The following is a 14,911-nucleotide window of genomic DNA, read 5'->3' on the forward strand; positions in this document are numbered from 1 at the left end:
GCGAAATAGGAGATAAATAACGAAAAGCCGGAGGTTAGTGAAGAAAGAGACTTCCGCTCGTAACGTCCTGGACTTCCTTTGTACTTCCGTATGTGCAGCGCACGTTGGTTGCGGTCTCCAGTAATTTATTCAATCGCTGTGCATAGTAGTACACCATGAAGATCGTTACTTGGAACATAAATGGCATTAGGACTTTCAGAGGTGGCATTAAAAACGCTCTTGATTCGCTGGACGCAGATATTATCTGTGTTCAGGAGACAAAAGTGACAAGTAAGTGGTTAGCTTAGTAACGTTGGAAAACCCGGGAGCTGTCAGCTAAAAGCAAGCCTGTTATAACGTTATCCTAGGAAGCTCTTCATCTAATATTAATTTAGTTATAATAATATATTATTTTAATCGGTAACAACCAAACTTTCCCCCACAGGAGACTTGCTTGATGAAAGAACTGCCATTGTTGACGGCTACAACTCCTATTTCAGCTTCAGTCGTGGACGCAGCGGCTATTCAGGTTCATAACATTGTTACAACAATTCACTTCACGCCACTGGGCTATGCCGCTGTTTCTGTCGTATGTTTCAGTCATATCCCAAGTGTATCCACGCCAAAACCTTTTATCTAGCAGTAATTTTGCCGAATGGATACTTCTATTACTTCTATTAGTTCATGAAACAGTGAGTGCCCCCTGTCATCTGTTACACTGTAGATGCTACCAACACACTACAGTATGCAAACTCTAAATTTACCTCCCATTCCTGCCCTGCACAGGGGTTGCCACTTACTGTAAAGACAGCGCCACTCCATTTGCTGCTGAGGAGGGTCTTACAGGTCTGCTGACCAACCATGAAGGGTCTGTTGGATGCCATGGTGACCGTACAGAGTTTTCTGATGAGGAGTTGCAGCTTTTGGACAATGAAGGACGAGCTGTTATTACCCAGCACAGAATCATGTAAGAGGAAAATACTACTTTGAAGTTTCAATTGGGATGCTTTGTTTAAGCATATTATGTTTTTGTGGCACACATACTGTGTCCGTATTGGGTATTCATCTTTTGTTTATGTGGCCTTATATTTTTTACCCCCACAGGTGTCAAGACCAAATGCAAACAGTTACAATAATCAATGTATACTGTCCAAGAGCTGACCCTGAAAAGCCGGAGCGAAAACAGTTCAAACTGCAGTTCTACAAGTTGCTGCAGTGTCGGGCTGAAGCCATACTCAAGGCTGGGAGGTGAGAGTTTAGGGAGGATTGGCAATGACATTTAACACTTGAGCAGTCTGAATTAAATATTATTATGAATTTGTTTCTCTGTTCATTCTTTCAGCCATGTGATTGTTTTAGGAGATGTGAATACATCTCACCGGCCACTAGACCACTGTGACCCCGATGGCATTGTAAGTGAAGGGTTAGAATACTCTCATATGAGGGCTTTTCTACTTTGGTATATTAAAGGATAATTTAGGTTAATTTCATATGGTGGGTAATAACAAATTCACATCCATGCTAAGTGTGCACAATGTATCCATGCTCATAATAATTAGACTCTTCCTACTTTATTTTTGCCATCACTTAGGATGATTTTGAGGAGAACCCTGGAAGAAAATGGCTGAATGGCTTCTTGCACAGTGACGGTAAAGGAAAAGGGAATGAGGAGGAACCAGCTGAAGAATGTGAGGTAACTTCAGTAGATCCCGTCCACAGTGGAAAATTTGTGGATACCTTTCGCTACTTCCACCCAACTCGCACCCATGCTTTCACATGCTGGTCCACTCTCACCGGTGCCCGCCAGACCAACTACGGCACACGCATCGACTATATATTTGCTGACTACCTGCTGGCCAAGGAGCAGTTTGTGGCAGCAGATATCATGCCAGAGGTGGAGGGGTCAGACCACTGTCCCGTGTGGGGGGAACTCCGCTGCTCTCTCTTGCCCAGCTCTAAGATTCCTCCTCTCTGTACTCGCCATCTGCCAGAGTTTGCTGGCAAGCAGCAGAAACTCTCCCGGTTCCTCGTTAAAGTGGACCAAAAATCAATCCAGTCTGAGTCCAGGGATGCATTACCTGGATCTCAAGAGGCTGAAGAGAGGCGGGAGAATGTAAACCCCCTTAGAGCCGGAAACAGCTCTGGAAAGAAAAGGACATTGACGGCGGACTCTGCTGTCCCGAAGGGGAAAAAGACTAAGACAATAAAGACTTCCTCAAAGCCTCAGGGCAGCCTCCTTGCCTTTTTCAAACCCAAGCTCACTAACGTCGTTCCTTCTATGGAAACCCCTGCTAGTCAGTGTGAAAAAATGCTTGGGATAGCTGAAGTGACCTCATCACAGAACTTCCAAAAAGGGTGTGCGACTAGACAAGATGTCTCCCCAGGCACAGGCGGGGACGCTGAGGTTACTGAGGGTGTCGGTGATGGCTCGCCACAGCTGTGCCCCGGCAGCAGCAGCACAGAGGAAAGTGACAAACAGATGGAGACGAAAGCTGAACGTTTAACCTCACAACCCACCGTGGGACCCTCGGATACCAAGAAGGGGGCATCGTCGGTGTTTTGGAAGTCTGTGCTTCACGGACCGCCCCCGCCACCCGCCTGTAAAGTTCATGGGGAACCCTGTGTGCTTCGGACTGTCAAAAAGGAGGGGCCTAACATGGGCAGGCAGTTCTTTGTGTGCGCCCGTCCTCAGGGGCATTCCTCCAATCCTGAGGCTCGCTGTAATTACTTTGCGTGGGTTGACAAGGGGAAATAGCAACGTGTTTATTGTAAGGACCACAAGTTTTTCCTGGCTCATCGATAAACTTAGGAAAACCCCTAGTTCAAACATAGTATGACTACTACACAGAAGTCTGGCATTATTTTACAGATGTTAACTGTTGATTATGTAATGATTTTTTTTAGTTTTAGAATAAAGACGGTACTTTTTTATGTCTTTGTGTTCGGTTTTACTTATTCTCATCGCATCATATAAAGAGTGTGAAATTGGCCTGTGTGTGTGTACAAGGGTAACGTGATAAGACTGCTGAAGCTCAGAGAGCCTCACACACCATATGGCCTCTGACGGTCTGAAACCAATTATTGTGTGACCTGGGTCTTAAGGATTGCAGGATGAATATTTAATGCTCCAGATGCTGTTTTTGATTACATGGCGATTGCCTTTGTACACCATTAGATTTTTGGAGCTTATTGCAGTGTGACTATAGTGAGACTTTGTGCCCACTAGATGGCGACGCTACAGAAGTGATGACTAAAAGCTGGAGCACAGACAAGGAATTAAAAAGTAATTTCCCACAACTCAACAGCCAACAGAATTGCCATCGCCAGCTGCACAACCGCAATATACCCACCATAATAGTATAAACCATGGAAGCATAGGATAGAATATTTCCAACATTGCTCAGTTTTAGGCCTACATTATATTGTAAAAGCTAGTTGAGCAGACATTTATCTAGCTCCACAAGGTTTGCACATCTGCTTTAGTGCTCCTGGGCTGAAAATTCAGCCTCAATGCTGACAGTGTCCAAATATTTACAATAAGATTCTTTCATAAAGTAACAGAGCTCCACACGTGTCCTACTTTGACTCTGTGGAATAGGGAGTGGCTTAGCTTGTGACATGGCAGGAAACTTCTTAACGCGGGCAATTACTACCGCCCTCCTTTTTCCCCATTTTTCTGTCTGTCTACTCTCTCTCCTCTTACAGCTACAGAGAGCTTCTTGGCTCTCTAAAAAGCAGGTTTTGGAAGTGAACCAGGCACCAAGTTTAGACATAGAGGAAACTGTTACCCCGTTACTTCTGTCTAGACTGAAGACATCCCTCTGTCTGTGACTGTTGGTAGAGAGGTGAGTACAAGAGGAAGGCCTTAGCACACTGTGGCTGCTCCACCATGTACGACACCATTTCCCATTCATATATGGGGAAAGTTACAAAAGAATAATGTTATCCTTATTTCCACAGTGAAAACATTTAAATCCAACAGGATTCTGTTTTAACCATTCAGCTGAGGATATATTTATGTTCTTATTCCCAGCTTGTCCCTTTGGTTACATGTTGGCAGAATGCTAAGTGCAGAGGTGGCATTTTGAATGGCTCACTGAAACTGGAGTGCTACTTGGCTTCAATCATTGGCATGGCTATTACATCCCAAAATAAAAGTAAATGTTTGATGCATGATTTCATTGAGACAAAATGTCTCCTCACGTCTGCAAATGTTTTATAAGTTATATAATGTTATCACTGTTCTGCTCCTTGCTGGCTTTTACCAAAGCACTTCCTTGACTGAATACGTGTCACTGAGGTCACTGACATGATTCAAGGTAACCATTCTGTTCTCATTATTTAGATTCGGCAGACTGTCCATGAGTGTTATCCAGATGTTTCACATGCAAGGAAATTTAACATAACACTCCAGGATTTCTGAACTCTTGAAATGTGATGATTTTACTTTTTATTTTCATCATGATGCCCAGCTTTATAACAACTGACACAACTTGAGAACTACTTTTAGAGTAATGGAAATTGTTGCTTCTCATTTTGTGCTATGACTAGATGAGATCATTTTACAACAGAAAGGCTAACTTTCTAGAGAAGAATGTCCTGTTGAGATAAAGAAAATGTGGGTGTTACTTGGGTGTGCAGAGTTAAGCTGAACTTTATCAACTAACATCTTAGTCCTGACGAGCCAGCAGCAGCTTGGGCATTTGTTTTAATTAATTGCTGTATTTAGAATGTATTGTGTGCTGCACAATATCTCCTTATATACAGCTTATAGAATGTGAACACTATCAGTCTTCATGTGGTGTATCATTGTGTGAGCTGATACAAACCCTCAGTTTTCTTGTGTATCTGAGACACTGGAACTGTGCAGGCAGAGCTCTAGGATCTTGCTGTAGTGACATAATACAGTAACTTGTAATTTGCATGACTTGTTCATTGCTCCTCTTGCATGTCAGTGTGGGCCTAACTGTTTCTCTGTGTTCAAGCACACGATAACTGTTAGCACGCACAAAGTTTAGTCTTAAGCAGAATCACATGCAGGCAACCTTAAAAAAGCACTTATCTCCTAAGCTAATTAACATCACTGTGACTTCCAGCAGGATGTAAACTGTCAATGAGTATCCGCCCATGCTGTAACAAAGCCCACCTCAGATGACACCCAGTTCGCCCCTCCCCTCTACTTGCATGAGTTTGTAATGACATGGTAATGGTCATGGTATTCTCCCCCATTAGCATTAGAAGCACACCTGATCCGATGTGTTCCTGGGATTAAATGTAGGCTTAAACTACAATCACTCTATAAACTACAAGCAATTTCTTTCTTTTCTTGTGCCTCTGAGATTTGACACCTTTTGAGTGTAGATACCAGTTGAGTGGATCCCACCAGTCTCTTTGCAACTGCGACTGTGTAATTGCACACTACCTGTAACTGGTTTAACAAAGGGTTAAGTATGGGTGTTCCCATTTCCCGCTCTCACTCCCACCCAGACACTAAGCTCTCTCTCACTCTCTCCTCCCTTCACTACCAAGGAGCTTTGGAGAGACCAAACTCCTCAGCAGAAGGCTATATATAAACATTGGAAGAGCCGAAAAATTGAGTGAACTTCCTTGAGGATTTATTCTGTCAATATACAAGAATTCCCACGGTGAAAAGGAAACTATCCTTGTTCTTGACTACCAGGGTAAGTTGCTGAATATCCTGCAGTGAGAGTCCTTTAGGTGTTGAGGAAGGGAAGGGCTAACTGTCAATAGTGAGCTGGTCTTGCGTCAGACAAGAGCCATGTGGTACACTGCTGGATACTAAGGCCACAGTAATTTCTATTTGGTTTAACATAACTTGTGTGTTATGTGTGTTTTATTGAAAACAGGCGAGGGAACGCTTAGTGTTGTAAAATTGTATTTTTTTGGCAACTCAGGCCTTAAACATTTTATAAAGGAGGTGGGGGGAGCTTGCTGGGAAAATGTTTGTACATGTCGATATAGATACAAGAATACTTTTTTTTTAAAAGTGGTTTTGATCTCTAACAGTGTATGCTGAGATCAGTAACATCGATCTAGTTTCTAGTAAATCAGGTTTGTCTAGTTTTTCCATTCTCCCATAAAAATTCAAAGCAGGACCCAATTGGAAAATAAGCCTTTTAAAATGAGACTGTAGTGATTAATCGCATGAAACTGTCTCTCTGTGGAAGTTAAAATGCAAAATATTCCTGACATGTACTCTATGCCTCTTTGGCTGTGTGTGTTGGCTGTGGGCCATGGGAATTTGGTTGGATATGTAGCTAAAGAAAGTTACTAACCAAGTTGACTGGAGGCCAGGATGCATGGGCCAGTCAAGCCAGTGTTTAGACTAATTAGTACCTTTTACACTGGAACCTATTGTTTGTCTCCACAGGCCAATGCTTTCAGCAACCAAGTAATATGCACCATCGTACTTCAATAGGCTTGTTCAAGGATTAGCGTAGGAATATAAAAATTCCTGTTTCGTGTGAAACTCCGAAGGAATGACACAATGTAGTGTGAGTGTGTCCTTAGGGGTCAGATGTGAAAACCCTGAGGGCAGCCTGACCCAGAGAGGAGGCAAGGATCCCATGACCCAGTGGCAGTAGCAGACCTACGCTCATTCTCAGTGTCTCTCCATGCCAGCTTTGTGTTGCCTAGAGCAGATTAGATCAACATAAGTCCTCTGACAACATTTGTTATTTAAAGCGTTTCATGTCACATAAGCTTTAAATTGACTTACATCCCAAACTAGAGTTTCCCTTTATTCTGCCAGTGGATTTGTATTGTGTGGACCATCTTGGTTACCTAGAAGTTTTGTTATCCTCATCTCTAATGTCAGGGTTAGTACTATCAAATGATACAGTGTGAAAGGATAATTATATCGCTGAAAGAAAATGTGAGAAATCACATTCTTGTTAACCTCGCCAAGCAGGAAAACTGATCGCAGTGTCTTTCTCTCAAGACTTTATAAATAGGTCTGTTCCGTTTTATGCACATATAATTTTCAGTTTGTTTTATATAAGTCCACTTCAGTGGTTCTTGTCAGAGTAGTGCCTTCCTTCTGTTCAATTACAGGTAATGTAGTGAGTTTGCAATGGAGAGGGGGATTCAAACAGTCTGTGTCATTCTAGGTCATAAATCCATCTCATTAGAGTATCGAGCCAATACAGATATATTTTCCTGCAGCTTCTGGCAACACTGGTTCTGGCTAAACCTTTAAAATGTTGATGCATACTAAAGCCAGCATACTATTGGTTTTGTCCATGGAACAACGTGAGAGGTCAATGTGAGCAGCAATAGTCACCAGCAAAGAAAGTAAAGAGCTAGCATTCTTTCTGTTAATAATGGAAAGTTGGCAAGATCAGTGCAACAGTCCCATTGGAGTGTAACGTGTGGGGGAAAACAAAACAATCCCAGGTGACATCAACCCTCCATGCACGTATTATGGGCAAACTCTTAGTAGATTTTGGTTTGAGTCCATGAACAAATGTCAAGGTTGATATATGCTGATTGACCATAAACAAGTAACTGTTTTCACCAGACCGCTCCTCACATTGTTAAGGAAAGCACTGATTAAACACTTGTTTTCTCCACTTCCTGCTAGGTGAAAGTTTGAAGAAGGTTCTGTCAGTCAAGCAAAGTAGACCTTCAAAGTCTCCCACCTCACAGACCTAACAACCAGAATGGAGCTTCAGAAGATGAATGGACATAGCAGGGATGATGGGTAAGCCTCATATGTCGAACATTAGCGAGGTAGATTGCAGCAAAAAACATAGAATCATGACCAGATTTGGGCAAAATAGTAGTCGAATACATTTAAATTCAGGAAAAAAGCTTGGTTTATCCCATCTTGCAAGTAAGGTATACAACATTAAGGCTGCTAAGTGCCTGGAAACATAAATCAAGTGCAGCTCAAGGAGTTCAAATTTTTGAAGCCATATTTAAATGTATGTTATAGTTTTACAGCAGTCGTCATGTCTGCCTATTTTGTTTGTTTGTTGTCTTCATTCTCTCTTAATGTTTATTTTTTGTTATAGGTTTGATGCGCTGGAATCTATGGCTGAGCGCGATGAGTTTCTCCCACATAAAAGTGGTGGCAAGAAAGAAGCTCACTTTACAGATGTGAGTGCTTTGGCTCGGCCATACTTAAAAACACTGTTGAAATGAATTCAGTCATACTAAAATATAATAATGAAATGTGCTATATGCTTAAACTAATCAGCCGCAGTCTGATTGAAAAGTCTTTGGTGTGAATTATCTTAATCCTTCTTGGTAGATAGCTAATGTGATTTTTGCAGGCCTATTTTCTGGTTCATTACCTCCTTTCCTCGTATCCTTTGATATGATGTGGGTAACTTTGCATTTATGAAAGGATTCATCTGTGCAATATCCTCTGCTGTCCTCTTACTGCAGTTTGAGGGGAAGACTTCGTTTGGAATGTCCATCTTTAACCTCAGCAACGCCATAATGGGCAGTGGAATTCTGGGATTGGCTTTTGCAATGTCCAACACCGGAATTATCCTTTTTATGTGAGTATGCAGGCCAAACACACAATCCCACATTTGGCTGAACTCTGAAACCTGTGAGTATGTGTGTGTTTGTGTATGTGTGTGCTTGTGCGTGCATGTGCGTGTGCGTGTATTTGCTCATAGCGCAGTGTGAGTGTACATGTGCATTTATATGTCCAGGTTCAAAATACCTTGTTGTGACAAAACAATGTGATGTTGATTCGGGCCCCTTGTGCTTTATATTCAGCATGATGATGCACCATGTTAGCAGAATGTCCAGCCTGCCACACTCTTTACTCACCAGTCTATCCTTCCAGCAAATCTTAAGTTTACTTACAAGAATAGAGCAGGAGTGTTTGTTTTGTGTGTTTGTGTAGGTGTGGGTATGTGACTGTGTCTGTGTGTGTATGTCTGTGTTTCTGTCCGTCTACCTGTGTGAGCGGCATGCATAACGTACACAACTGCTGTTTTGAGTATGTAGCCTGATCTATCAGAGTGTATAGTAGAGCTCATACACGCCGGCTTCCCTAAATCAGATTTGAGTGGTTAAAAATAGCCCGTAGTGATCAGATCCGAGGCACGCCTGCCTGGATCAGTCCTGTGCTATGTAGCGGGGGGAGGGGGGCTGGCAGGCTGGTAAACCAATGAATGGCGTCACTTACTAATCTCACTTGTGTGGGTGTAAAAAAAAACACAAACAGAAAGTGTCCCCACACTTCATGGATTAGCCGTTTTTTCATTTGTCCACAGAGGGGCACTGTAAGTGTGGGACAGCGAGTCTCCAGTAGATACTTCTCATTACTGCAACAATTATATATTAACAGAATATAAGTTGCTAAAGAATAGCTAAATATTTTATTTTTTTATTTTTTGAATTGAGAGAGTGCAGCACAGCTTCCACCCTAATACGAATAATGTCAAGATTGACTAGGCCATTGATAAGCCTTTATGTAGTCTTAAGAGGACTTGTATGTCCTAACAGATCTCCCTTCTCGTGTGTTTCAGAATCCTGTTGGTGTTCATTGCCATTCTGTCGGCATATTCGATCCATCTCCTGCTGAGGAGTGCTGGAGTTGTTGGTAAGTTAGTAATAAGTTGAGCACATGTAACTTGGCTTGTGTGGCTGCAAAATAAGTCATTTCTGTGTTTATTACTAGTCTTATACATAGATAATGTTTGTGTGTTTTCAGGCATCCGGGCCTATGAGCAGCTTGGGAATCGGGCCTTTGGACACCCGGGCAAAATGTTGGCTGGCTGTATCATAACGGTACACAACATTGGAGGTACTGAGCAATGTCATGCCGTTTCTTCCTTTTGATGTTATGTACCTGATAACCCAAGGTGAATCTCTCAGTGAAAGTGTGTGTGTATTACTAAGATCTAATTGTTTTCACTTTCTCTCAGCAATGTCCAGTTACCTCTTCATTGTCAAGTCCGAGCTCCCATTGGTCATTCAAGCTTTCCTTGGAAAACATGAAAACACAGGGTGAGTGTGATCGTGACATTTCCGCCATTGATTCATGTATAGTGCAGTAGTTACAATGTGTGGTGGTATACTGATGTATTTATTTATTTATTTTCCATCTCTTTGTCTGGCTGTCTCTTAGAGAGTGGTTCTTGAATGGAAACTACTTGATCATGATTGTTAGCGCTGCCATCATCCTTCCACTAGCACTCATGAAACAGCTTGGTATGTTTTTCACACCATTGTCACACTTTCTTTATTTACTCCTCATACTCTCCCATGTCCACCATGTCTCCACTGTCTTATTTTGTTTACGTCCATGTCCTTTACTGAAATGAAACTACCACCTCATCGCAGGATCTGTCAGGATCTGCGAGCATCATAAGTCATTCTGCTACTTCTTGTTTTTGGTGCAATCCAGGCTACCTGGGCTACACAAGTGGCTTCTCCCTCTCCTGCATGGTCTTTTTCCTAATTTCGGTGAGTCTTTGTCATTGAGCTAAGAGTCTACAGACCCTATAACCAACTATTCCTCTAATAAATTTGATCTTCCATTAACGAGAGGGTTTGTCTCTCTAGGTGATCTACAAGAAATTCAACATCCCCTGTCCACTGGATGAGGACCATCATAATTTGACTGAAATTGCTGCAGACTTCACTATCCACAATGGGACAGACGACTCCTGTGAGGCCAAGCTATTCACCATCAACTCACAGGTTAGACGACATGTTCACATTGCCTCCTTCCAGTTTCCTGTATTGTGAACTATGTCTCCATGTCCTGGTTAGTGCAGCAAGTTCATCGTGTTCCGCACTAAAGCGTCTTATATCAACACAAGCTGTAAATTGTGTTGCCTGCTGGATTTGAAATACTGTGCGGTCTTCTTCAATCAATGTTTGGTGTCTTACTCACTGAGCTTGGGTTTGTTTGGTTTTCAGACAGCGTACACCATCCCAATCCTGGCCTTCGCTTTTGTTTGCCACCCTGAGGTGCTTCCCATCTACACTGAGCTGCGAGAGTAAGTCTGAATGTTATAATCCTCTATCAAGGAAACAGCATATCCAAACTGTGGTTCCTTCATCCGCACACAGATAGCAATGCTTAAAGTTTTATTTGGACTAATGTAATTTTTTTTCTGTTTACTTTTACCCCAGCGCTACCAAGAAACGCATGCAGACTGTTGCCAACATCTCCATCCTGGCCATGTTCGTCATGTACCTGCTAACTGCTCTTTTTGGTTACCTCACCTTTTACGGTAAGACACGCTTCAAGAGTCAAATGTCACCTTGTGCTGATGTTGTGAATCGCAGCGTTTGAAATGAATGACCCGCTTGTTCTCACTTCACATCACTCGTTGTGAATGAGGGACTGGGCCACGTGAGATATGACTAGGGGTGTCTGTTTCTCTGCGGGCAGTTGCTGTTGAGTCGGAGCTGCTGCACACCTACAGCAGAGTGGACCCCTTGGACACACTGATCCTGTGTGTGCGTCTGGCTGTGCTGGTGGCTGTCACTCTGACTGTGCCTGTGGTTCTCTTCCCGGTGAGATGTGCATCTGTCATTGTCTGTCATTTTAGCCAGAAACAGCATTGCACTTAATGATTACGCCCAGATAGCAAGGGGCAAGAGTGTCCCTGGCCTGGGTTGTATTTGTCTTGTGACAGTTATGTGGTAATCATCCGAATGATGCTTGGAATGAGATACATTACCACTGTATGAGACACATGAGCCTACCTTTGTCATGGTGATGTCATTTTGTCTGGCTAAAACCTGTCTCCTCTCTTCCGCCCATCCTCCCTCTCTCCCTTTCTTCCTTTACTCTTTCCTTCCTCCCTCAGATCCGCAGGGCCGTGCTCCAGATCTTGTTCCCTGAGAAGCCCTTCCACTGGGCCAGACACATCTGCATTGCAGTTTGTCTCCTCATCATCGTCAACCTGCTTGTTATCTTCGTGCCCTCTATCCGAGACATCTTTGGCCTCATTGGTATGTTCACAGAGGCAGAATGGCCAGCTGGTCCTGGCTTCACTGCATATTGTGTACTGTGAACTACTGTGTACAATCTCACTCATTTCACTTCTCTGTTCTCCTCTTCCGTCTTCAGGAGCCACATCTGCCCCCAGCCTCATCTTCATCCTTCCTGGAATCTTCTACATCCGGATCGTTCCTGAGGAACAGGAGCCTTTGCTGTCTAGACCCAAGATTCAGGTAGCGCTCGATTCCTTCACCTCTCGCAGGTTATATTTCTAGTCAGAGTTCGAGTTTTTCATCTAGGTAAAGAAATAATTGTATTTATATATATACATTTTTGAAGTTAAGATGGTGTTTTTAGTGTAGTGCATGAGATTAAAAAAGACAATATGTTACCATGAGAAATGCGAAATTTCATGGAACTTTCTGGATCTCATACACTACTTAAAACAATGGTTATATCTATGACAGCATTATCAAACTTCTATGGCAGCCATCTTAGATGTACCAAAGGAGATTACCATCATACACCAGGACATATCAAGATGCTGATTAAACAGCATGATTATTGCACAGGTGTGCCTTGGGCTGGTCACAATAAAAGGCCACTCTAAAATGTGCAGTTTTTATCACTCAACACAATGCCACAGATGTCGCAAGTTTTGAGGGAGCGTGCAATTGGCATGCTGACTGCAGGAATGTCCACCAGAGCTCATGTTGCAGCATGATAATGCACGGCCCTGTGTTGCAAGGATCTGTACACAATTCCTGGAAGCTGAAAACATCCCAGTTCTTGCACGGCCTGCATACTCACCAGACACGTCACCCATTGAGCATGTTTGGGATGCTCTGGATCGGCATGTACGACAGCGTGTTCCACTTCCTGCCAATATCCAGAAACTTCGCACAGCCATTGAAGAGGAGTGGACCAACAATCCACAGGCCACAATCAACAACCTGATCAACTCTATGTGAAGATGTGTCGCACTGCATGAGGCAAATGGTGGTCACACCAGATACTGACTGCTTTTCAAAAAATGCGTATCTGTAGCCCTAGTCATGTGAGATCCATAGTTCAGTACCTAATAAATGTCTTTTTTCAAGATAAAACTGCACATTTTAGAGTGGCCTTTTGTTGTGACCAGCCCAAGGCACACCTGTGCAATAATCATGCTGTTTAATCAGCATCTTGATATGCCACACCTGTCAGGTGGATGGATTATTTTGGCAAAGGAGAAGTGCTCACTAACACGGATTTAACCAAATTTGTGAACAAAATTTGAGAGAAATAAGCCTTTTGTGTCTTAGATCTTTTATTTCAACTCATGAAAAATGGGAGCAAAAACAAAAGTGTTGCGTTTATATTTTTGTTCTGTGTAGATTTGGTTCTCACTCCTCTTTCCCTCTTTCCCCTCCTGTAGGCCGCATGCTTTGCTGCAGTGGGATTCATCTTTATGATTATGAGCTTGTCCTTTATTATCATTGACTGGGTGACTGGAGAGGCACGAAGTGGAGGCGGCCACTAGCCGCTGCGACTGAACAGAGGAACTACGAACACAGAATGCCAATCAAAGCTCTCCCCGTCATTAAATTACCCCCGATCTGCCGAATACTCAACCAAAGCTAAACAAGAGTGTTTGGCCGCACGAGAGGAGGGATACATGATGAACCTTCGCCTACAAGAAAAGAAAGAGTTGTGACATTTGGTGGGGCAGACAATAGGTCCTATATGGAGGAGAGAACACAGATGCACGAGAATAGCAATGTGTTCTGACTGAGAAAATCTATATTGTGGCTCGCATTAAGGATGTTGTTTGATGGCATTTGTAAAGATGTTGGAGAGGCAGCATGAAAAACATAGTGGCAGCATTAAGGATAAGAGGGAACAGCATGACTCAAATGGAAATCCCATTTTTAGAGTAAAGATGGTACAGGGTATGTGTACAGTTTCATGGAATAGCTCAGTCACTGCCAAAGTCCTTCCTATCCACTTCCCTGCAATTTAAGTTTTTATGGAAAAGAAATTTGATATTGTGTTATATTGCATTTTTTCCCCTTCCTGGGAATTTGCTTTTTATCATAAACATTTTGCTCTGTTCATTCATCATTGACTGTTTTACTACATATTAGTACAATCAAGTCCATTTGTGCAGTGTTGTCCAAATATTGCTAACTGTGATGACTCTGACCTCACTGATTCAGCTAAGTATAGTCAGAGAGGGTTTGTATCTGTGACATGGCACCACACTAACGTTTCCAGTCTATCAAACACAACTGATGACTTTTACATGGGAAAGAATTTAGTGTGTTCAATATGTTATTTTATTCCTGTAACACTTAACATGAATATTGTGAAGGTGATCAGCTTCAGACTCCAGTCTGAGGCGACCTACCATCAATACTATGATTTGACAGATACCGGTACAACTTGCGGTGTTTTGCTGCTACTCATGAAGGTCATTTAAACAGAGAATTACTGACTCAAGTAACACATGTGAGTCATCAGAAGTGGAAAGATGGTTCTTAACAGTCTTGAGGGGGTTTTGTATGTCTGAAAACAATCATATTTCAAACCAAAGAATATCATGTGTCACATCAAGAAATACACTTTCTACAGTTTTATGATATTTTATTATATTTTATGTACAGTGAAGGCTGTTACAAAATGAAATGGAGCATTAAAACCCAGTGTCAAAAATGCTGTCCTTTATAGCAGTCCCAAAAACGTCACTATTGTGAATAACTGATCTATGGATCTTCTGTTAAAAAATGTCTGTTCTGTTTTTGTTTTGTTTTTTTGTTTTTTTTTTGGTCTTGAAATTTGACTTAAAAGATGTTTCGATTTTGTTATTCGTCCTGTATATTTTTAAATTAATTTGAATATTGTTATCTGTCAATAAAGTTCAATGTCTTTCATTTGTACATATGTTTTGAGATATTCTTCTTCTTCTTCATCTACATAAAAGGATAAGTGCACTAAAACCTCACAATT

General features: G+C 42.2%; 2 protein-coding genes across 3 annotated transcripts; both read left to right on the forward strand.

The window, feature by feature from the left end:
- Positions 1–109: 109 nt before the first annotated feature.
- On the forward strand, positions 110–2,897 carry apex2 (APEX nuclease (apurinic/apyrimidinic endonuclease) 2). Its single transcript, XM_071927448.2, has 6 exons — positions 110–270; positions 425–508; positions 766–946; positions 1,084–1,227; positions 1,322–1,391; positions 1,571–2,897. The coding sequence occupies exons 1-6, from the start codon at positions 156–158 to the stop codon at positions 2,732–2,734; spliced, it is 1,758 nt and encodes a 585-aa protein (XP_071783549.2). The 5' UTR covers positions 110–155; the 3' UTR covers positions 2,735–2,897.
- A 907-nt stretch (positions 2,898–3,804) lies between these two features.
- On the forward strand, positions 3,805–14,841 carry LOC139933392 (sodium-coupled neutral amino acid transporter 3-like). 2 transcript variants are annotated; one of them, XM_078288269.1, is made up of 16 exons: positions 3,805–3,824; positions 7,583–7,702; positions 8,016–8,100; positions 8,392–8,507; positions 9,492–9,565; positions 9,677–9,769; positions 9,891–9,972; positions 10,094–10,176; positions 10,373–10,431; positions 10,531–10,668; positions 10,891–10,970; positions 11,107–11,207; positions 11,369–11,493; positions 11,790–11,934; positions 12,053–12,156; positions 13,341–14,841. In XM_078288269.1, exons 2-16 carry the CDS (start codon positions 7,662–7,664, stop codon positions 13,443–13,445), a joined length of 1,431 nt encoding a protein of 476 aa, XP_078144395.1. In that variant the 5' UTR covers positions 3,805–3,824; positions 7,583–7,661; the 3' UTR covers positions 13,446–14,841. The 2 variants fall into 2 exon arrangements, with proteins under 2 accessions (XP_078144395.1, XP_071783555.1); XM_071927454.2 differs by lacking the exon at positions 3,805–3,824 and adding an exon at positions 5,619–5,660.
- Positions 14,842–14,911: the final 70 nt, after the last annotated feature.

The sequence above is a fragment of the Centroberyx gerrardi genome, chromosome 14, assembly GCF_048128805.1.
Source record: "Centroberyx gerrardi isolate f3 chromosome 14, fCenGer3.hap1.cur.20231027, whole genome shotgun sequence".
NCBI lineage: Eukaryota > Metazoa > Chordata > Actinopteri > Beryciformes > Berycidae > Centroberyx > Centroberyx gerrardi.

What these genes read in the sequence shown, in the direction of transcription:
- apex2 (XM_071927448.2), top strand. Translation starts at nt 156, where the DNA reads ATGAAGATCGTTACTTGGAACATAAATGGCATTAGGACTTTCAGAGGT. An exon ending in TCAGGAGACAAAAGTGACAA is followed by an intron (nt 271 to 424) that starts GTAAGTGGTTAG and finishes TTTCCCCCACAG; the next exon opens with GAGACTTGCTTGATGAAAGA. An exon ending in GCCATACTCAAGGCTGGGAG is followed by an intron (nt 1,228 to 1,321) that starts GTGAGAGTTTAG and finishes TCATTCTTTCAG; the next exon opens with CCATGTGATTGTTTTAGGAG.
- LOC139933392 (XM_078288269.1), top strand. Translation starts at nt 7,662, where the DNA reads ATGGAGCTTCAGAAGATGAATGGACATAGCAGGGATGATGG. An exon ending in AAGAAGCTCACTTTACAGAT is followed by an intron (nt 8,101 to 8,391) that starts GTGAGTGCTTTG and finishes CTCTTACTGCAG; the next exon opens with TTTGAGGGGAAGACTTCGTT. An exon ending in ATCTACACTGAGCTGCGAGA is followed by an intron (nt 10,971 to 11,106) that starts GTAAGTCTGAAT and finishes CTTTTACCCCAG; the next exon opens with CGCTACCAAGAAACGCATGC.